This window comes from Nuphar pumila, chromosome 11, assembly GCF_984573655.1.
Source record: "Nuphar pumila chromosome 11, dmNupPumi1.hap1.1, whole genome shotgun sequence".
Classification (NCBI taxonomy): Eukaryota; Viridiplantae; Streptophyta; class Magnoliopsida; order Nymphaeales; family Nymphaeaceae; genus Nuphar; species Nuphar pumila.
Window position 1 is genome coordinate 21,468,298 of NC_143259.1, and position 22,723 is coordinate 21,491,020.

Here is a 22,723-nt window from a genome sequence, read left to right on the forward strand (position 1 = left end):
TGTACACTCAAAGAGACCTTGCTAGTTATTTTTTTCTTCAAGAAAAGGTAAGAGCTACCAAGCAAGGTGATATGAGCATTAGAGACTACTATAGTGCTCTATCCTCTTTATGGGATGAACTTGTCCTTCTCGAACCTCAATGGGAAGGAAGTGCTATTGCTATGAGACAAGAGCAAATGGAAAAAGAGAGGTTCTTTCAATTTATTCATGGGCTTCGTCCCGAATTTGAACAACTTAGAGGATCTCTACTTCATAGAGCCTCTACTCCTCTAAGTGATATTTTGGCCGATTTATGTCAAGAAGAAACCCGTTTGGCCTTAAAAAGGGATGTTGATGAAGTACATGCCGTGTCTAGACCTGGCAACAATGTAAGATCATATAAACCACCACATTTTTGGAAGAACAATGGTGGAGGAAGGAAAATCATTTGTCATAATTGTAATGAACCGGGCCATATTCGTCCCGATTGCCCTAAATTCAAGAAGAAGGTAGCTTCTGTGGGAGAAACTCCTTCAAACATCAATGAAGATTCAAAGAAGGATGGTGACATAAAGGATTCCATCGCTCATCTAACCGAAACTCTCCAACAATTTATGAAGATGAACGCCTCTACATCATCATCCTCACCTTCCACTTCCGGTGCCGCCATCTCTTCTTTCCCAGGTATGTCTTCTTGGATTCTTGATTCGGGTGCCTCTTTCCATATGACTCCAAATGCATCACTTTTGTCAAAACCAAGTCTCAATAAGTTTAAATCATATGTATCCACCGCCGATGGAACTTCTTTAAATGTTGAGGGTATTGGAAACCTTGAGAAAATTTATGACCAAAACAAAGAATTTTTTGTTCCCAAAATCCGAATCATCCCAAAACTTAATCTAAATCTTTTCTCCGTCTCTCAAATCACCGATTTTGAGTGTAATGTCTCTTTTTCACCAACCCATTGCTATGTGCAGGATCTCCGGTCCGGGAAGCGGATTGGGCAAGGCCATAGAAGAGGGGACCTTTACTATATGGATTTTTTGTCTTTGCCATCCAAATCATTTTGTAATCATGTTCAATCCAAAGATATTGAGACTTGGCATAAGAGACTTGGGCACCCTAGTATTTCCAAATTGTACCTTTTTCCATTTTTGGAAAAATTTTGTAATACAAATACATTTACATGCAATGATTGTATTCTTGGGAAAATTCACTCTCTTCCATATTCTCATAGCAATTTTGTGTCAAAAAGGCCTTTTGAACTTGTGCATTCCGATGTATGGGGACCGGCACCCATTATGTCCAAAGGAGGCTTCTCTTATTATGTTTCTTTTATTGATGATTTTACTAGATACACATGGGTTTATATTATCAAGAATAAATCTGATGTCTTCACTAATTTTAAAGAGTTTCACGCTCTTGTTCAAAATCAATTCCAACACAATATAGCCATTTTTAGATCCGACTCAGGAGGAGAATACATGTCTAAAGACTTCCAAAATTATTTTAAAACAAATGGAATTTTGCACCAAAGATCTTGTCCTAAAACTCCGCAACAAAATGGTCTTGCGGAAAGGAAACATAGGCATTTAATTGAAACCACAAGAACTCTTCTTGTGTCTAAATGTGTTCCTAAAAACTTTTGGGCCGAAGCTCTTCTTACCGCAACATATCTTGTGAATCGTATGCCCTCTTCCTCTTTGAAAAATGTTTCGCCCTTTGAAAAATTATTTAAAATTACTCCCGATTTTAATAGATTAAGAATCTTTGGATGCAAATGTTTTGTACTTAGTTTAGGACAAGATAAGTTGTCACCTAAAGCTATTGAATGTGTATTCATTGGCTATGGTGAGAATCAAAAAGGCTATAGATGTTTTGATATTCGAAACAATAAATTATATGTGTCGAGAAATGTAAACTTTATTGAAGAACAAAATGGTTTCGATATCCACACATCTAAGGAAGACATCGATTATTCTTTTCTATTTGACTTAGCTCCTAGATTTGAGTCTCCTGAGGCTATTTCTTGTGATACTAGTTGTGATGGAATTTCACATTATAATATACAACAACATGACAATACCTCCCAAAATGAAAACCTTAATGATATAAATGTTTATACCCGACGGATAGGAAATGAACATCAACCTGCTATTGATAGATACTCTCAAGACTTCTCTTTAGAAGAATCTGCTAACAACAATCTACCTAGGAGATCTTCTCGTACCAGTAGGCCACCACAAAAGTTTGTGTCCTATGAATCTTTTTCTCCAAATTATAGGGCCTGTCTTATGTTAATACATTCGTATCACGAACCTACATCTTTCAAGGAAGCTAAAGATCACCCACATTGGATTGAAGCCATGAAAATCGAATTAGAGGCTCTTAACAAGGCCCAAACCTGGAGCATTATTCTTCAACCTTTAGGGAAGAAGGCAATTGGGTGTAGATGGGTATATAAAGTCAAAACTAAAAGTGATGGGTCTCTTGAAAGATACAAAGCTCGTTTGGTAGCAAAAGGCTATGCCCAAGAATATGGGATTGATTATGAAGAAACTTTTGCTCCCGTGGCCAGAATGACTAGTGTACGAACCTTAATTGCTTTAGCATCCATCAAACAATGGCCTATATACCAACTTGATGTTAAAAATGCTTTCTTAAATGGAACTTTATGTGAAGAAGTTCTTATGGATCCTCCGCCGGGTCTTGAAATTGGGAAAGGCAATATTCTAAAATTAAACAAAGCTCTTTATGGGTTAAAACAAGCGCCAAAAGCGTGGTATGATCTCTTTAGCAAAGTAGTTCTTGATAATGGTTTTTCCTCATGTTACACTGATACTGCTTTGTTTGTTAAATCCTCTAATGAATACATAACCATTTTGTTATTATATGTTGATGATATGATTATCACAGGTAATGATAAGAAAGGTATTGATCTTATTAAAAATATTCTTAAGAAAAATTTTGATATGTCTGATCTGGGTTTTTTGAGGTATTTCTTAGGAATTGAAGTTGCATACTCACCCAAGGGGTATGTCCTATCTCAGATGAAGCTTGCCTCTGATATTATTGCTAGGTCTGGGCTAACAGATGACAAAAGGGTGGAGACTCCAGAAGTGATCAATGCCAAGATGAGAGTCAATGATGGCACTCCTTTAGCAGATCCCACGCCTTATCGTCAATTGATTGGATCATTAACATATTTATCTATTACCAGGCCTGACATTTCCCATGCAGTTCATAGTGCAAGCCAATTTCAGACTGCTCCTACCACCACTCACATGGCAGCAGTGATGAGGATTATCAGATATCTAAAAGATTCCATAACTAAGGGAGTATTCTTATCCTCTTCTTCACCTCTTACTTTACTTGCGTATACTGACTCTGATTGGGGGGGTAACCCCGATGATCGTATTTCTACCACAGGTTATTGTGTGTTTCTTGGGGAGTCACTTATCTCCTGGAGGTGTAAAAAGCAGCGTAAAGTTTCTCTCTCATCTACTGAAGCTGAATATCGTGCGATGGCCACCACCACAACTGAGATTATATGGTTAAGAAGCTTACTTAAAGATATGGGTGTCTCATTCTCAACTCCCTCAAAGCTATGCTGTGACAACAAGAGCTCCATTTATATCGCTAGCAATCACACTTTTCACGAACGAACGAAGCATATTGAGATGGACTGTCATTATGTTCGAGATGAGTTCCTACGTGGCACCATTCAACTCCCATATGTTCCTACCGAATATCAGTTGGCGGACTTCTTCACCAAAGCCTTGCCTTCGCCTCGCTTCTATTTCCTCCTTAGCAAACTCTCGGTGATTTCACCGTGTGTTTGAGGGGGGGTGTTAAAATATGATGTATATTTATATATATATATATCTATATATATCGATTACGACACATATACATATATATGATATATATATATGTCTACGTGTCTATCTATATATATAAATATATATATATATATATATATATTTTGTAAAACCCCACAGGGGTATTTCTGTCATTTCACCTGTACACGCATATCCTTGATATGCTTTTTCCTTTCTTTCTTTTTCCTTTTTTCTTTTTCCTTTTTGTATTTTTTACTTTTTCCTTTTTTACATTAGAGAGGGGTCCACATAGAGTCGTTGGACCCCTCCAACGGTCATAAATATGACCGTTGGAGGGGCTCCAACGACTCTATGGGAGCCCCTCCTTGGGTCCCTTGCTGTGTATAAATAAGGGGCTCAGCCCCATGTATTCCTTAAGCTTCTTTTGAAGCATTCTATGAAGTGAGATATATTTTTTATCTTCTTTTTGTGCTTGACCACTTTTGTGGTTTATTTTGCCCTTTAGTGGCATCTTGTGTATGTGTGTGCTTCCGTGCTTTCACTTGGAGACGTTGCTCTTTTCATTTGGCACTTCATTACAAGTACCTTGCTCATTTTGTTTCAGATTCAATTCTGCTAAGGCTGACAACAATAACTCCTTTACTTCTTCGTTGGTTTTTGTACTGTCTGTGCCTCTTTTTGCTTCAGTTTGTGTTGATTTTCCTTTATTTAGGGGATTGAACCAACAGTTAGCTTTGATATTCCCCTTTTTATTACACAGAAAGCAGGTAGGAATTGGCCTCTGTCTTTGTGGATTGGTATATGTGTTGGGTGTAGGCAATAATCTACGACCTCCTTGATTGCTTCTCCCTTGTGCTCCCTTTCCCTTGATATCATAACTTCCTCGTCCTCGTGCATAAGTAACCCCTGTAGCAAGCACTTCTTGTGTCCCAGTATGCATAGATGATTCTTCAGAAAATCCCTTTAAATTCATCTCATATTGTAACAATTTTGCACGCAGATCTTCAAAGTTGGGCAGCTCAGGTAAACATAACAGGGAAGTGACAATCATATGATAGTCGTGTCCCAATCCACTGAGGGTTTGCTGTACCAAATCTTTATCAGTAACTGTACTTCCAACAACTGCTAGCTGATATGTGATAACCTTCATTTTGTTCAAATATTTCATGATGGTCATGGAATCCTTTCTTAACATTTGAAATTCTCTTTTAAGAAACATAATCCTGGCCTGAGAAACCTGTGAGTATGTCTGAACAAGTCTGTTCCAAAGTTGCATGGCAGTGCAGTCATCAGGAATGGCCACAAGTACCTCTTGTGACAGTGTAGATGTAATATAAGCAACTAGCGCTTGGTCTCTTTTCATCCAAGCCACAAATTCAGGATTTCTAAAATATACTATAGTAGATTCCCCTTTGTTGTCCCTTTCTTCTCGTGATATGAACTCAGGAGGAACTGGAATGGATCCATTCAGATGTCCAGAAAGATCCTGACTCCTAATGAAAGGTATGATTTGCCTCTTCCAAGTCAAGAAGTTACCATTATTTAATTTTTCAGACACGAGTTGGCTGAGGAAACTTGAAGAAAGAACTGACTGGCTAGGAAGTGAATCCATGTTTCACAGTATGAAAAGAAGTGTTTTCAGCACAATCTGCCGACAGTTTCTGTAACTTTTTTTTTTTGCAGAAACTAATTCAGATCAATGGCTATCAGATTGCTGATTTGAAACAAAAATTGAATATCTATCAGATTTCTGATTTGTATAGGAAATGGAATATTGGGTATGAAAATAAAAAAAAAATTGTGAATATGAATTCCCACTTGGTATTAACGCAATGCTTTCAAGCTAAAAGTGATAAAGTAGAAGAAATGAGCATATATCGGCTTGACCAGATCTGATCAAGGATGCAGCTGAATCCCGATTGCGTGATTAGATCATGCTATGATTAAGAACGATAAACAGGGTATATTAATGACAGAATGAATAAACTCAGATTAGGTAGGGAGATAATTTGATCAGATCTGATCAAGTTCAAGGGACATAGAACATAGAACGCAGATCAAGTCTGATTGGGGAGAAAGAAAGGAATGGACTAGGTCAGTCGTGAACCAGAAAAAATGTCAGATGAGATGGGGAGACAGACCCAAAAATGGACTGGGTCAGTCGTGAACCAGAAAAAATATCAGATGAGATGGGAAGACAGACCCAAAAATGGACTGGGTCAGTCGTGAACCAGAAAAAATATCAGGTGAGATGGGGAGACAGACCCAAAAATGGACTGGGTCAGTCGTGAACCAGAAAAAAAATCAGATGAGATGGGGAGACAGAAAAAATATTTTCTTGACTTAGAAGGGGAAATCGAGAGGGGATAGATCTTTCAGACTTACCTTTGAGATCGATTCCAGTTTCAACTGAAGTGTGGCTCTGATACCATGTTAGACTTTCAATCTCCAGGTTGTTCCATGCGTGAGAGCTGAGAAACAGAGAGAGATAGAGAAAGGGAGAGAGAAGTTTGGGAAAAAACCGATACCCAGTTGTGTAAGGGTCGGCTGCTGTGTATACTCCTTTATATTAACATGCTATTACAAAATTAAGGTACTAAAATACCCTCATTACAATACATTATATTACACAATGCCATTAATGAGAAGTCACGGGTCTGGATCTCCAGATCCATGACCCGTTACCAGAGAAAACACTTCTTTTCAGCGATGTGGCTCGAGGCTATACTTTTCCTTCCAGAATTATGGTTATCGTTGCATGGTTTTGAGTTTTGGGTTTTTGTTTTAATCTGGGGGTTGGGCCTCCTGTTGATTTTCCTTGTACAGTGACTTTTTATTAAGAATTTAGTACTCTTTTCAACTGTCTGCTATTTATCGCCGTGGTCATGTTTGGATTGTCGAGCTAACGTGTCTGAAATTTGCAAAACTTGATTTTCAAAATAGAAAGATACTTTTTGAAGGGTTTTCAGAACAACAGAGTTCAAGCTTTCAGAGAATTCCCTCAGAAAACTTTACTTGTCAAGTTAAGAAATTTCGGGGCGTTACAGTCCTAAGCTCAAAAGAAAGATGGCTTTCATTGGAGAAAAGACTCTTAAAACAATTGGAACCAAAGATTGACGAAGGCCTCAAGGAATCCATTACGCAATTAACGAAATTTCTCCAACATTTTTTGAAGACAAACTCTTTTACCCCATCCACATCCAGTGTCGCGGTCTCATCTCCTCCCGGTATGTCTTCTTGGATTCTTGACTCTGGTGTTACTTTCCACATGACTTCGAATGTTGTAATAAAATATGTGAAAATACAAAATAAGAGCCTCCAGGAGCTTACAATATCATAAACACAAAGTGCATATGCATGTTATCTATGGGACAATACAAGAGCCAACAATGGCTACAACAAAAAGGTAAAAAATAGATCTTATACATCAAAGTAGAGGGAACTCTCAAAGGAGTCATTGGGAGCTCCCAATGACTCTATGGTCTAAAAAGACCATAGAGCTCCTGCCCCTTTTATATAAAGACAAACAAAAAAATAAAAATATAAAAAATATAAAACTGTCCCTAGTGGATTGTACTTATTATAAATGAAGAAAATGCCCTTCTTCAGCTCCACTAACTGTGCAGTTGCCATGCAATACGGTGCTCGAGAAACAACGGTCGTACTTGGCACTAACTCGATCAAGAACTCAATCTCTCTATGCGGTGGTAAACCCGCCAAGTCCTTGAGAAAGACATCGGGAAACTCACGAACAACGTCTAACTGCTCCAAGGGTGTCGCCTGACTGTCCTGCGCGAACACACTGGCAAAGAAAACCATGCAACCCTGCTTGTGGTACTTGGAGATCTTCAAAGCTGAGACTATCTTCACCTCACTCGCCGGTCTAGTCGAATGAAATAACAATGCAGACAAATCGGGATGCTCCAAAATAACTTTCTTGCCCTGACATAAGAGGGTAGCATTATGTTTGGACAACCAGTCCATGCTCAGAATGACATCGTAAAAAGTCATATCTAGTATGACCAAGTCGGTAGACAACTCATGCCCCTCGATCGGGAGAGTGACGGGAGGAAACGGGAAGGTGGCCGGCGAAGTGGGTATCCAGCAGGTGAGGGACGAGGAGGAGTGGCCGGGGAAGGGGTGCCGGCCAGGGTCGCCGGAGAGGGAGGGGATCGGGCGAACGAGGAGAGAGAGAGGAAGCAACGGGAGGGGAGAAGGCCGAGCGCAGAAAAAGAGAGAGAGCTGCGAGAGGGGGAGGGTTTCTCGAGCGAGAAACCTTGGCCCTTCGCATGCCTTAAATAGGCACGGGGGCCTTTAGGGTACCCGGGTTCGGGTCCGGGTCCGATCTTTTTTTTATTAAAAAATTTGGGTTTTACATATAATCATAGTCTCAAATATCAATCTCGGCTATATCTTGGCAAGGCAACTTCTCACGATAATTTAGGTTTAGGTGGTAAAATCTCAGGAAAACTCGGTTCTTGAAAGATTTAAAAATCTAAAGTTAGAATAAATAAGAAAATAGCATGTTGAGATTATAATGTTGCAATATATATATATATATATATATATATATATATATATATATATATATATATATATATATATATATTTCCGATATTTTTAAAATATCTTAAGATTTTTTCCTTAATATCATTCAATGAATTTACAGTGGCCTTGTCGCGATATTTTCAAAATATCTCTGATATCTTTGACTATGATATACATATATCTCTTATATCTCTGATATCGTTGCTAACTACTTTTCTAGCTAAGCGGGCGTTTGAAGGGGGTTTTTTCATGTTTTCCTTAATTTTGTCCATATAGATGTGTTCTACATGCTTGATTTGATAGGAATCGACTCTTGGATCATCCGATTTCGATACACATGTAGGTTTTTATAAGGTAAATGGTCTAAGTTTTTCAAAAATATTCAAGGCTTAAAAAATTCATGCTTTTTGTCAAAAAGACATGATCCAAGTGTTGTTTCCTTGTAAATCGACCATGTTGAACACATCTGTATGATCAGATTTAAGGAAAACACGGAAAACCCTTCAAAAACCCAGTTAGCTGGCCGGTTAGTAGCTGCCACCTTATATATATATATATATATATATATATATATATATATATATATATAGAGAGAGAGAGAGAGAGAGAGAGAGAGAGATGAAAACATGAAAAATAGGTTTTTCGATGTGTTTTTGTTCCATTTTTAATTTCTGAACTTGCATATGTGATCTACGGACATGATTTCATATGCATTGGCTCTTGAATCATCCAATTCTGACATGTGACTAGGTTTTTGTAATCAATGGTCCAAAATCTTTGTTAAACTTTTTAGGCTCAAAAATTTGTTTTTTCAATGAAAAAACATGATTTAGGTGTCGATTCGTAGCAAGTCAACCATGCGGAACATGTCTATGGGTTCAGAATTGAGAAAAAAGGTGCCAGAAGTCCTATCTCTCCACATATCTATAGAGAGAGTAAGGGGTAGCTGCCTACTCTGATCCGTGCCTACTAGGTTTCTGAAGGGTCTTTTCATGTTTTTCTCAAATTCTATATACTTGATTTTATAGTAATGGAATCTTGGATTATCTGATTACGACACATGGAAGGTTTTTATAAGGTTCAAAAATCGATGGTCTACAATTTTCATAAATATTCAAGCTGAAAAGTTCATGTTTTTTCATTGGAAAAACACAGTGCAAGTGTCGTTTTCTAGCAAATCAACTATGCCAAAACGCATCTCAGGGTAAGATTTGCGAAAGCACCCCAAACATCTCCGTTCGCTCGTGGGAGGCAGGAGGCAGCTATTCCCCACTCTCTCTATATATATACACACACACGCTTCTTCAGGGTCAGGATTATAAATTTGTGACTGATATGCCCCTCACCCAGATAATATTACAAAAGTATCCATTCCTCAATAAGAGCACATATTTGGACAACTAAAATCGGTACTATAAACATGTCCCAGCAAGGGACAGTTACTGAAATAACCTTCATTGTTAGGATAATGACTGAAATACTTTTCGGTGTTAGGACTAACAGGTTCAAGAGTGTATTAATATGGGAAAACACAGAAGGGTGTCAGAAAAAATTCCCCTTGAAAACAAAGAGAAGAGATTGTGGTATAAATTCATACACAAAGTATAACCATAGAATTACGTATTCCCTAAGCCATGTACCTGATAGCTAATACTCAATAGCTGCCATGCTTGTTTTTTTCCTAGTCTAAGGCTCTATGCTCTTGTTGCACCATGATGTCAGTTACTTGTTTTCACAGTCAAGGAAACTTTCATTTCCTTGTAAACGTATATAACATTTTGCTTCATCAATTGCGTATTCTTTTGTATTCCAGGCTCATTCTGAGAAATGATGACATTGAAATGAGTGCAAATGCACTTGAATTGACCATGGAGAGTAACGGGGTCAGGGTTATAGAGCCTTTCAGTTCTTCCATAGCATTCTCAAAGGCTTCTGGGAAGACGAACATTCACTTAAGCATTTCAGACATAGTTATGAATTTCTCCTTCAGTATTCTGCAATTATTTTTAGGGGTGGAGGAAGACATTTTATCCTTTCTGAGGATATCTAAGGAAGTCACAGTACTGTGCTCTCAGTTTGACCGGGTTGGAGTGATTCGTGGTACTTTCATTTCTTTGATGCAGTTGTATGATTTTTTTTTTAACTCTCTTCATGTTCATTAAGATGGACAGGTCAAAATGTCAATAGTTGTTCTCTTTGTAGATGATCAAAGAAGCCAAACGCATGCTTTCTGGAAGCCTCGTGCTCCGCCAGGGTTTGCTGTTCTATGTGACTGTTTGACACCATTGTGAGCTCTGAATAAATAAGTAAAATCTTGTATTTAGTTTCTGAAATTTAAATTCTTAGAAAGTTTTGACTGGTATGTGTTTTTTAAAGGAATGAACCACCAACAAGAGGAGTCATTGCAGTAAATACTAACTTCGCAAGAGTCAAAAGACCTGTATCATTCAAGCTTGTTTGGTCATCTGTGTTATCACATGAAGATTTTGAAAGCAAAAGAGACAATACCTGTAATCCCGTTTTTGGAAGTGTAACACGGGGCACTGATTCTAAAGAAATGGAAAATATCTGCTCCATATGGTTCCCTGTTGCACCACCAGGTTATGTTGCATTGGGCTGTGTCGCTTCTCCTGGCAGAATTCAGCCTCCTTTGTCCTCAGTGTTGTGCATTATGGAGAGACTGGTATCATCATGTGGACATAAGGATTGTATAATTTTCACCTTTACAGAAGGGTAATTAGTTAAACATTTTTGTGTCCTTGTCGTCGTTTTTTATGTAAGATCAGTTTTAAGTGGTTCCTGTGGTTTCTGTTGATTGCAGACATGCTACCCATCAAGCATTTTGGAGAGTTGATAACTCTGTAGGATCTTTTTTGCCTGAAGATCCCAACACTAAAAGATTAGTTGCTAAAGCCTATGAGTTTCGACCTATGGTTTTTTGTAAACATGATGTCTTCTCTAGATCATTTAGCAGCCAACAAGTGCAAGGTGTTCTCCCTGAAGATAATGTGCACTCTGAAAGGCCTGCTGCTGCTTCTTCTGGCCGGAGATTTGAAGTGATTGGCAGATTTAGCTTGGTTTGGTGGAACCGGGGGAGAAGTTTGAGGAAAAAAATGTCCATATGGCGTCCCATTGTGCCACATGGGCTGGTCTTTTTTGGTGATATTGCCATCCAGGGGTATGGAGTTTCTTTCGTAGAACTCTTGTATAGTTTATCCTTCTTGTTCTCTAACTAATTGGATGGATTCCTGAATGACTTTGCAAAATGCAGTTATGAGCCTCCTAGTACAGTAATATCACTCCATGATGATGATCTTTTCAAAGTTCCTCTAGGCTTCCAGCTTGTTGGTCACATCAAGAAACAAAGAGGAATAGATAGCATTTCTTTTTGGTTGCCTCAGGCTCCTCCTGGATTTGTTTCTCTGGGTTGCATTGCAAGCAAGGGCCCCCCTAAGCCTGATGAATTCCAATCATTGCGATGCATCCGAAGTGACATGGTCATTGGTGACCAATTTCCTGATGAAAGTATGTGGGATACATCTGATCTTAAATATGTATCAGAACCATTTAGCCTGTGGACATTGGGTAATGAGGTACTCTCTCTCTCTCTCTCTCTCTCTCTCTCTCTCTCTCTCTCTCTCTCTCTCTCTCTCTCTCTCTCAACAACTGTGATGTCCGAATCATCTAGGTTGGTACATTTCTTGTGAGGAGTGGATTAAAGAAGCCTCCTAAAAGATTTGCACTAAGGCTGGTAGTTGCAAATGCGTCAAACCAATCAGATGGTTTTGTAGTTGATGCAGAAGTGAAGACGTTATCTATAACACTCTTTGATGATTATGGTGGAATGGTGAGATTGCTGAACTATTTCTTTTCATTAACTGATAATAGAGATGACAATTTTCTACTGACTCATGATATGTTATTACTGCATTATGTCCTGTTTGGTAACATGGGAAAAATAATGTTTAGAAATTAGTGTCCACTGAATCCATATTTTAAAAACTTCCATCCCAGAAGTCTTTTGTTGCTTTGTTCAGCTGAGGTACTTAGCTGTAGATAGGCTGGATCTGAAACAAAAGATTGATTTGTCAATGCAACACAGATCAGGGTTAAATTCATCTGATATTCCAATCTGGGTCTGGATCCAATTGCATGAACATTCTTATCACGAGCAGATAATAAGGCATCATCACTCATAATTCATGAGGAATAAAACTGCACAGATGCTATTTGGTTCCAATCCCTAGTTTTATGTCATATGCATAATCAGGCCAAGGCCCATGATCTGTCAGATAGATTTAGGTTTAGAGGTACTGAGACAGAAAGGTTGGATCTGAGACTTCTGATTGATCAATAAATGCAACCCAGGCCTAGGTTCAGTTTATTTAGTATTCCAATCTGGGTCTGTATTCAATTTCATGAAGACTTCAATGGGGTTCTGATAAAAAGGCACCAATAGTTATGATTCATGGGAAATATTAATGTGCAAATGATATTTGGTTCCAATCCATAATTTTATCCCATATCCATAATCAGGCCTGATCCATGATCTGTCAGATAAAACAAGATTTTAACTTAATTGTCTCAGATCTGGAAAAAGGGCCATTGGTGCATATTATGTGGGCTAAACGTGAGTTGGATCCATGCAAATCCAGACCAGGGTCCAATATCTGAACTGGTTTGAATGGGTTCAAAACATGTTAAACTGTATGTTTTGTCCTGTTTGGAATTTGATAAATTCCTTCTGCCCAGAGAACAGTAGAGCTTCACAGGACCTTTCTGTCCAGGTGTAGTCTGCATCTTCACAGATATGTCCGTTTCACCAAGCCTGGAGAATTCATAAATTGAATAGACATGATGATACAGATCATACTGGAAACTGAAGTCCCATGTAGGTTGGTGTGGCTAACTTAGAGCTGGAGAAAAAAGTCCATTTATGTGCTTGATGTGGACCGGGATCCCTTTTTTGTTGAAATTTACTTTTCTGATTCAGATCTGTCAGTGTCTTTGTTAAATCTGATTGTTTCAAATCTAAATATGGGCAAAGAGATCTGGGTCCAGTAAAGCTCAATCGGTGTACAGACTACTGGAGGTTGGTTGAAGCTTGGGTATGATAGCATGTTTGTGAAGGATGGGGTAGCTTAGTTGAACGCTGGTTAAGTGGGTACAGGCTATGCAAAGAGGGTTTGGATGAGGTATATTTGTAATATGGAATGAATGGTGACATCCTTTTCTATAAACAAAAATCAACCTCTTCTTGAAAATGAGGAATTAATATGGGTTCATAATACTGTTTCATGTTGAAAATGATGGAAAGAGAATTCTTCCTGTATTATTGATAAATTTACAGATAATTCTTGTTATGTAGCAAGCCCCTGACTTAAATGCCAATACAGGTTAGAACCTCTGGTAAGGAAATTATGCCAACTTTTCTGATGACTTTTGCTTGAGGATTTTGCAGATGGTACCATTGTTTAACTTCGCTTTAAGTAGCATTGCATTTAGTGTGCATGGGAAGCCCGACACTCTAAACTCATCCGTGAGCTTCTCATCAATTGTGAAATCATTTAATGACAAATATGACTGCTGGGAGCCCTTTGTTGAGCCAGTGGATGGTTTCATAAGGTAATTTTACTTCTCAAAATGAATGCTTCCCATGGTTTCTGTTCCAGATCTATCTATCAAATGTTTTCATTTTAGCGTGTTTGATCCATTTGTGAATAGTCATCCCTTCCAGTTTAGAAGTGTTTTGCTTGAAGCGTTTTCTTGAAGGTTAAGAAATGCTTAGTGATCCATTAATCTCTCATTCTTACTGGAGTTTCGTGTAGCAAAATCTAGTTTTGTAGGGCAGGTTAGCTCAAGATGTCTCCTTCCTGATTAAAAGTGTTTTGCTTCAAGTGAGTTCTTGAAGATTAATACATGCTTAATGATCCATTTGTAATGAAACAACAAAGAAGAATACAATCTCAAAGCCACAAAAGGCAAACAAAAAATGTGCACAAGCACTAGGCCACTAAAGGCAATACACAAACCACTAAGGGCACACACCAACATTATCAAATGAGCACAAGAATAATATATAAAATAATATTTTATTTTACTTAAAATGCTTAAGAAAGGCACTAAAGAAACATGGGAAGAATCCCATATATATAATATATACACAAGATAGCAAAGGAGGCTAGCATAACTAGCTGTTGGGCTAGTCTTAACAGCTATAAAAATTACAAAAATGCCCCTAAAGGGCACGATCAATTACAAGAATAAAAATACAAAAATAAAAGATAAAGAATTACATAAGAACCCTAGTTTACAAGTTATGAAATAATATATATATATATATAACAAAACATATTTTAACACTCTCCCTCAAGCTTACGGTGTGATAACGAAAGTTTACCAAAGAGAAATATAAAGTGAGGAGAGGGCAAGGCTTTGGTGAAAAAATTTGCAAGTTGATATTCGAAAGACACAGGGCAACTTTATTGTCCCTCTCAAATACTCTTCTCAAACATAGTGATAATTCATGTTTATATGCTTTGTTCGTTCATGTAGGTTCTAACGATGTGTATAGAGCTTTTGTTGTCATAACTCATCTTTGAATAATTTGAGATGATGTCTCTCATATCTTTGAGTAGGCTTCTTTACCAAATAAACTTCATAGTTGTTTTCATGTGTGATATTTTGCTTCTGTTGATGATAAAGAGACTTTATGTTGCTTCTTGCACCTCCAAGAAGTGAGTCTCCTAAACACACACAAAAGCCCAGTAGTTAAGACTTTATCATTAGGATTTTTTTCCCAACCTACATCAATATAAGCAATTAACTCTTAAGACGAAGAGGATAAGAAAATCCCTTTAGTAATAGACTTTTTAATATATTTGATAATTCTTAACGTTGCACTCATTTGCAGAGTATTTGGTGCATGTTGAAGTTGGCTTGTTATCCCTTAGTAGATTTCTTCTTTGTGTGCCTTTATTGTAAAACCCACAGTTTATTTAAAAAAAAAAATTTATTGTATTGGACCTAGGGGTGGCAATCGGGTCGGGTTGGCGTGTCAGCATACCTCAACCCGAACCCGACCCGTTTAATAAACGGGTCGGCTGTGGCAAACACGAACCCGACCCGTTTAATAAACGGGTAACCCGACACGACCCGCCAACCCATTTAATAAATGGGTTGGGTCAGGTAAACGGGTTTTCAGGTTCGCGGGTCAGGTTGGCGGGTTGACGGATCGGGTTGGCAGGTAGGCAGGTTGGCGGGTCGGGTTGGCGGTCGGGTTGGCGGGTTGACGGGTCGGGCAGACGGGTTGACCCACCCGCCTAACCCGTTTATTAAACGGGTTGGCGGGTTGGCATACCTCCAACCCGAACCCGACTTGTTTAATAAACGGGTTACACGGGTCGACCCGTTTATTAAACGGGTTGGCTTAAGCCCAACCCGAACCCCCCTAAGAGACGGGTTGGCGGGTCGTGTCAGAAATTGCCACCCCTAATTGGACCCGGGTCGGGTCGGGTCGGGTCCGGACCCGACCCGGGCCCCCTTTTCATTAGGGTTTTAATAACCCGACTCAGGAAGAGGATTTTAAGAATCCTCTTCCCGAGCGCCGCCCCCCACCTACGTTTTCGAGTGGATTAGGGAAACCCACCGGGGTTTCCCCATTCATCGCCCCCCTGTGCCCTTTAAGATTAGCGTAGGAGGGCGAGGGGAGGCACGCCTCCCTCTCGCAGCTCGTCGCCTCCATCGCACCGACCCTCTGCTCCTACCCTACGCACGCCTCCAGTGCCGCCACTGCTGCAACCCACGCCGACGTCGATCGACGACGCCGGCCATCGTCGTCGGCTTCTTCCCAGGTACATTGTGTCCTCCCTCTTCGCCTCTCTCTCTATCACCTCGTCGGGAGGCCGACAGGCGACACACGACCCCTACCGCGCCTCCTACCTCCCCTGCGCCCATCGGAGGCCAGACAGGTGGCCTACGGGCCCCTATCGTCCCCTTTTTCCTCCATGGGGGTTCGCCGGAGTGCCGGTAGGGGGCCAATGGCCCCTGCGACACCCCCTCACCCCGATCTCTCTCTCTCTCTCTCTCTCTCTCTCTCTCTCTCTCTCTCTCTCTCTCTCTCTCTCTCTCTCTCTCTCTCCGGCAGGGATTTGTCCCCCTGCCATCGTCCTTTCGTCGGACGACAGGGGCTCGGCCCCTGCCGATTCGTTGTCGTCGGCAGGGGTGCGACCCCTGCCGTTTCAGTGTTGTCGGCAGGGGCGCGACCCCTGTCGCTTTAGTGTTGTCGGTAGGGGCTAGCCCCCTGCCGATTCGTTGCTGTCGGCAGGGGCTAGCCCCCTGCTGCTTCGCTGCCGTCGGCAGGGGTGCGACCCCTGCCACTTCAGTGCTGTCGGCAGGGGTGCGACCCCTGCCGCTTCAGTGTTGTCGGCAGGGGCGCGACCCCTGCCGCTTCAGTGCTGTCGGCAGGGGCTTGCCCTCTGCCGCTTCGCTATTGTCGGCTGGGGTGTGACCCCTGCCGCTTCAGTGCTATCGGCACGGGCGAGACCTCTGTCGCTTCAGTGCTGTCGGCAGGGGCTAGCCCCCTGCCGCTTCACTGCTGTCGGCAAGGGCTAGCCCCCTGCCGTTTCGCTATCGTCGGCAGGGGTGCGACCCCTGCTGCTTCAGTGTTGTCGGCAGGGGTGCGACCCCTGCCGCTTCAATGTTGTCTGCGGGGGGCTCGCCCCCTGCCGCCTCGCTGTTTTTGACAGTGGCTCATTCTCTGTCGCCCTGTTGTCGTCGGCAGTCGGGGGATCACTCATTGCCGCCTAATCCTACCCTTGCCTCCGTCTCACCATTAATTATATTAGCATAATTGAATATTTCACACTCTTGCAGATTTACGCAATGAGTCCAGTTCTTGCTCTACGGCCCGACCCTCGTATCATCCACACCCATAGACGTACGCCGTTGCACGACATCCCGAGGTAGGGTAAAGTCGCACAAAGGGCAATTGATGAACGTATTTAAGTTGAAATGATTAAGATGCCATGCTAGATATGATTAGAGTTATATTGCTTCTGCATTGCGTATTATCATGTTTGTATGCTCATGGGTCGAGGTACAATTTCATTCTTCGATCATTATTTTGCATAGTTGCTTATGAGTTCGAGGTGTGGTTTCGTACTTCGTGCAATACCTATGCTCTCGTTTGCTTGCATATATTTTTGCCTGCACGTTTTCTTTGAGTGAGGTACGACTTTGTGTCTCATGTATTACTTATGACCTTATGTGTTTGCCTATCTAAGTGGTCAATGTATGGTTTTGGTACCTCGTGTATTACTTATGTGTTTTTCCCTCGATGTGTGGCATCGCAAGTCGAGAGTTGTTTGTTGACATGTTATAACTTGTATATGCTCACACTCATGGTAAATATGTACTTACATAAATGTAGTCTTGTGTCTATCCTGTTATCACTTGTTTTCAAAACACTAGAAGTTGCACTTGTGCGCTATAGTTCTTTTAAAGAGGATTTCCTTCTGCAAACCCAGGGTTCTTCAAAATACACAGCTTTTGCAAAGTTAAGTTTTAAGTCCTGTCGGATTTCGAAGTCACATATAGGCCCTCCCAGGTCTACACACTTGGGAGAAATATTTTATAACCCCGATTCGAGTTGCGACCCAATTTGAATAACCCCGATCAGGGGCATGAGCCTATGGATGAGTGGGGTTCTGTTGAAGGACCCATTCTTTATTTATCAATCTAGTGTCGCATGTCGATACTAAGATAAATTTTGGATGCAAGATTGATAGTGATGTGCCTTGTGTGAATGACTTAATGTGGCATTATGGCTTTTAAGGATGAATCGTGCCAAATAAGCACTCCTATATTCTTTGGATTGTTATGAAGTTGTGTGTTGGGTATTCCTTTTGAGAAGCCCACAGACCTCCCTTCTTCAGTATAACGTACTTTTAGACATGCACAACATGCTAAGTACTTTGTTGATCGGACGAGAGATCCGAGACGACCTTGCATCATGAGATATGCAAGATATTGTTGAAGTGAATTCAAGACTTATCTTGCCAAACTGTGTTGTATTGATTCTTTTGTAGATAATATCTGTTGGGGTTTCTTTTGTGGAACCATTTCTCTTTCATCGTAGTCGTACTTTTGACAAGTACGATCATACTTTTTGACAAGTACGTCTTCTTACGTTGCGATGATTGGATGAGTAGGTTGTGGCAACCTCGATGAGTGCAAATAACAAAATGTTGTGATCACCTAAATAAGTGATGTTTCCGCCTTCACTGGCAAGATACTCGAATTGGTCGAAAGGCCTGAGTATGTAGAATGGGTCTTCAGTTAACTACCCCTGATGTACTCATTCGAACCGCTGACTCCTGTCAGGAGAGAGGACGGGAAGGTACAAAAACTTCGATGGACAAGCCATTAATGGCAGTTACGAGCAAGACTCGGCTTCCCTAGTCATCGGAGTTAGGGGAAGGGGACTACCATAATTATCCTAGGTGGTAGCTCTCCATGTTTGGGATGCATCCATTGTTTATGCTGCTTTGGGGATTTCTCTCTTGGTCACCGACCGTTCCCTTAGGTGCGAACTCAGTCAGCTATTCGGGTTATCATAAAATACATAGCATAATAAACCCCCGGATCAGTCTAGGTTGTTTCTAGAGTCGTGCCTTGTGCGTACCCACTTGATCAGTTAATATCGAAACATAATTTAAATCCGATCACACAATTTGTTGAGTTATGCACGTATGAAAGCTATAGCATGCAACGGGTTTCAATACTTATGGAATTGTATGTGTGGTTGATGTAGCATCGTATTTTGCTAGTTAAATTGCTTATGCAGTGCTTTGCTTATAATAATTAGCTTACTTGTGCCAGTGAAATGCTTGTATTAGTTTTAGCATTTTGCTCATGATAGTTGCTTCATGAATCTGTTGAAATTAAATTGCTATATAATTTCCTGTCTACTTGACATATTAAATTATTTTGCTTAACTATGTTATATATCGTTTTGTATGTGCACTTACCAGTTTTTAGTGAAACTGACCCATTTTATGGGCAGGTATTGGATAGGTAATACAGTCTGCGATGGCACGATGGCGTGATGAGATCAAGATAGAGCTCTTTCCCTGATGTTTCGCTCCTGAGGACATGTTGGTAAATTTAGTATAAAGGGTATTTCAAAATTTTCTTTTTTTATTAAACCTTGAGTTACTAAAACTGTTTTAGTAAACTTCTTCTCAGTTTCAACAAACAAATGCTCCATTATTGAAATTGCATTTTAAAACCATTTGATTTCAATAGTTGTGCGAAATTCGGTAAAGGAAAGTTTACGCTGTAATGCGCTCAAGGTCCATTGACTTGTGGTTTTAAAAATATTATTTTCCGCTGAAGTACTATTTAAACTCTGATTATTGTATGATTTCAAAGCTTCCTAAACTATTCTAAAAGTTACAAGTCCTGGATTTTTGGGGCGTTACATTTATGCCAAGTGCATTGTTGGACATTGTGAATGCATTTGCATTCTTGATTCTTCTGCATACTTCATTACAGCATATGCAATAGCCTTCAAGATTATGTTGTGATAATGAAAGCGTCATTTGCATAGCTGGCAATCACACGTTTCATGAGTGCACCAAACATATCGAGATGGGTTGTCACTATGTTCTTGAAGAGTACCTGAAGAAGACCATTGTCCTGCTATACGTAGCATCAGATTTTCAGTTGACCGACTTTTGTATGAAAACTCTTCTCAACGGTTTCATTTTTTCCTTGACAAACACCGTAAGTTTGGGGGAGAGTATTAAAGTATATATATTATATATATACTTATAGTTATGTGTATAGATATATATATTAATATATGTATGTTAAAGTATATATATTATTGATGTAATAAGTAACATCTATTAGGGGTATTTTAGTCTTTTCACTTTATGTAATTAGTTGTGTACATTGGGGGCACTTTAGGGTTTTCATTTATTTTTGTATTTCTCTTTTTTTATCAAGGGCATTATAGACTTTATAATGCCCTTGAATTAGAGTTGTTGGGAGCGCTTCCAACGACTATATTTCTAGTCGTTGGGAGTATTCCCAATGGCTCTTTGTGGTTCTTTTTGTGTATAAATAGGGGATGAATCCCATCTCATTTGTAAGCTTGTTTCAAAATCTCCATCTCTTATTAATATTTATATTTTTTACTTGTGTTTTAGCCCCTAAGTGGCTTGTGTAGTTGTGCTTGTGTACTGACCCATAAGTTGTCTTGATTTTGTATGTTATTGTGTTCTTGTATGCCCATAAGAGGCACTTTCTTGTACTCTATTTCTATTTTCATTACAGGCTTTAGGGTTTTGTTTAAGCCCATGCAAATCCTTCCTTAGCCGAAGAACATTTCCTTTCTCGATCATAAAATTGGGAGGAGGATCCTTGTACACTTCCTCATTAAGATCTTTGTTAAAAAAGGTGTTCTTAAGATCTAGTTGATAGATGGGCCACTTTCTAATGGATGGTAGACCAATAAGGGTCCTAAAACTTTTTGTGTGTGTTACTGGTGCAAATGTTTCTTCATAATTTATCCTGCATTCTTGAGAATAACCCTTAGCTACTAATCTAGCTTTGTACCTTTCTAAAGATCTATCTCCTTTGGTCTTAACCTCAAAATTCCATCTACACCATATAGTTTTTTTCCTATAGGTAGAGGTTGTATTTCTCAAGTTTTGGCCTTTTCTAGAGCATCGAGTTATAATTTCATGTTATCTATCTATATGTGATTGTCCTTAGCCTCATTATACGATGAAGGTTCATAAAATGAATAAATGGATGTAAGACAAACTCTATATTTTGGGGCAAAAGATTCATAAAAAACAAATCTACTACGAGGTCTATAAATGCAATTAGATCTTCTAACACTAGGTTCTTCTATGGTTTGAGTTTGCATATACCTATCAAGTGCACATGGAGTATTTTCACCTATTATTCGAGAATAGCATTGAGTGTCATGAATAGTTTCATTAGCATTATCATTGATAAGAAGCATCACTAATATTATCAACATGCTCAATTTCATTACTATCATACTCAATCCCACATTCAACATTAATTTCCTCATTTCTAGACAATATGTCAAATAAGAAGGAATAGTCGGTGTCTTCCTTAAGTTTGCTCAAGTCAAAACCATTTTCATTTTCAAGAAAATTAACATTCCTTGTAATATAAAGTTTGTCATGTTTTAAGTTGTAGAAAGTTTATCGTTTTTTATCAAAGAGATAAATTATTTGGGACCAAAAACCCTTAATCTATTTAAATCTGAAGTGATTTAAATAGATTAAGGACAACATGAAAACACATTTAATGGATTTGGGAGAAAGTTTATCATTTTTATCAAAGAGATAAATTATTTACAACCAAAAACCCTTAATCTATTTAAATCTGAAGTGATTTTGAAAAGTTTTTCGATAGGAGATATATTTTGCAATGAGGTCGAAGGCATCCTATTTATAAGATTCACTGTGGTAAGAATACCTTCCACCCAAAAATTTTGGGTCGTTTTTCAAAATGAGCAAAGTTCTAGTTGTTTTCAATGATATATCAGTGTCTTCTTTAAGCCAAAGCATTTTGTTGTGGGGTTTTTGGACAAGACTTTGGATGGATAATTCCATGATCTTTCAAATATTTTTTTAATTCATTGGATAAGTATTCACCTCCCAAGTTGGAACGAAAAATAATAATGTTTATGTTGAATTGGTTCTTCACAAGATTATGAAACTCTTTTAAACATGAAAAACCTTTGGATTTTAGCCTAAGTAGATCAATATAGTCATCAATAAACACAACGTAATATGAAATACCTTCTTTCGATATAACAATAGTGGGTCTCCATACACTTGAATGCATTAATTCAAATTGATTTTTAGAAACAAAAAGGAATAGATTTTATTTTGTCAAGTATACAAACATTACAAACAAATTTTTTTATTACACGAATCCTTCAAAAATGGGAAAGTAGATAATTTTGAAATATTTTGATGGCCTAATCTTTTGTACCATAGTCTAATATCTTTTTCATTAACATGATTACAGAAAGATTCTTTGAGAATATGGAGAAAATCCATGTAATAGAGATCTCCCTTCCTATAGCCTTGCCCAGTCAGCTTCCTTTACTAACGATCTTGCACGCAATATTTTTTTGATGAGTCATCATTCCCATGATCAGATAGGAAAATGAAAAACAAGTTTAGATTAAGTTTAGGAATAACTTTAACTTTTCAAACATGAAATTCTCTTGAAACATTTTTTAGAGTTTCAATGCTTTTTAGTTTCAAAGAGGGTACCATCCTTAGTAGAAACTAAAT

General features: G+C 39.2%; 1 protein-coding gene across 3 annotated transcripts in view; it reads left to right on the top strand.

Moving 5' to 3' along the window:
- Positions 1 to 22,723, top strand: part of LOC149822172 (pleckstrin homology (PH) domain-containing protein) — a 348,671-nt gene that overhangs the window by 246,102 nt on the left and 79,846 nt on the right. For all 3 annotated transcript variants that reach the window (XM_089980112.1, XM_089980113.1, XM_089980114.1), the window contains exons 35-41: positions 10,183 to 10,469; positions 10,572 to 10,656; positions 10,746 to 11,102; positions 11,191 to 11,547; positions 11,641 to 11,962; positions 12,058 to 12,216; positions 13,831 to 13,994. In XM_089980112.1, the coding sequence (XP_089836238.1) occupies positions 10,183 to 10,469; positions 10,572 to 10,656; positions 10,746 to 11,102; positions 11,191 to 11,547; positions 11,641 to 11,962; positions 12,058 to 12,216; positions 13,831 to 13,994 (1,731 nt within the window). The remainder of the gene's footprint in view (positions 1 to 10,182; positions 10,470 to 10,571; positions 10,657 to 10,745; positions 11,103 to 11,190; positions 11,548 to 11,640; positions 11,963 to 12,057; positions 12,217 to 13,830; positions 13,995 to 22,723) is intronic.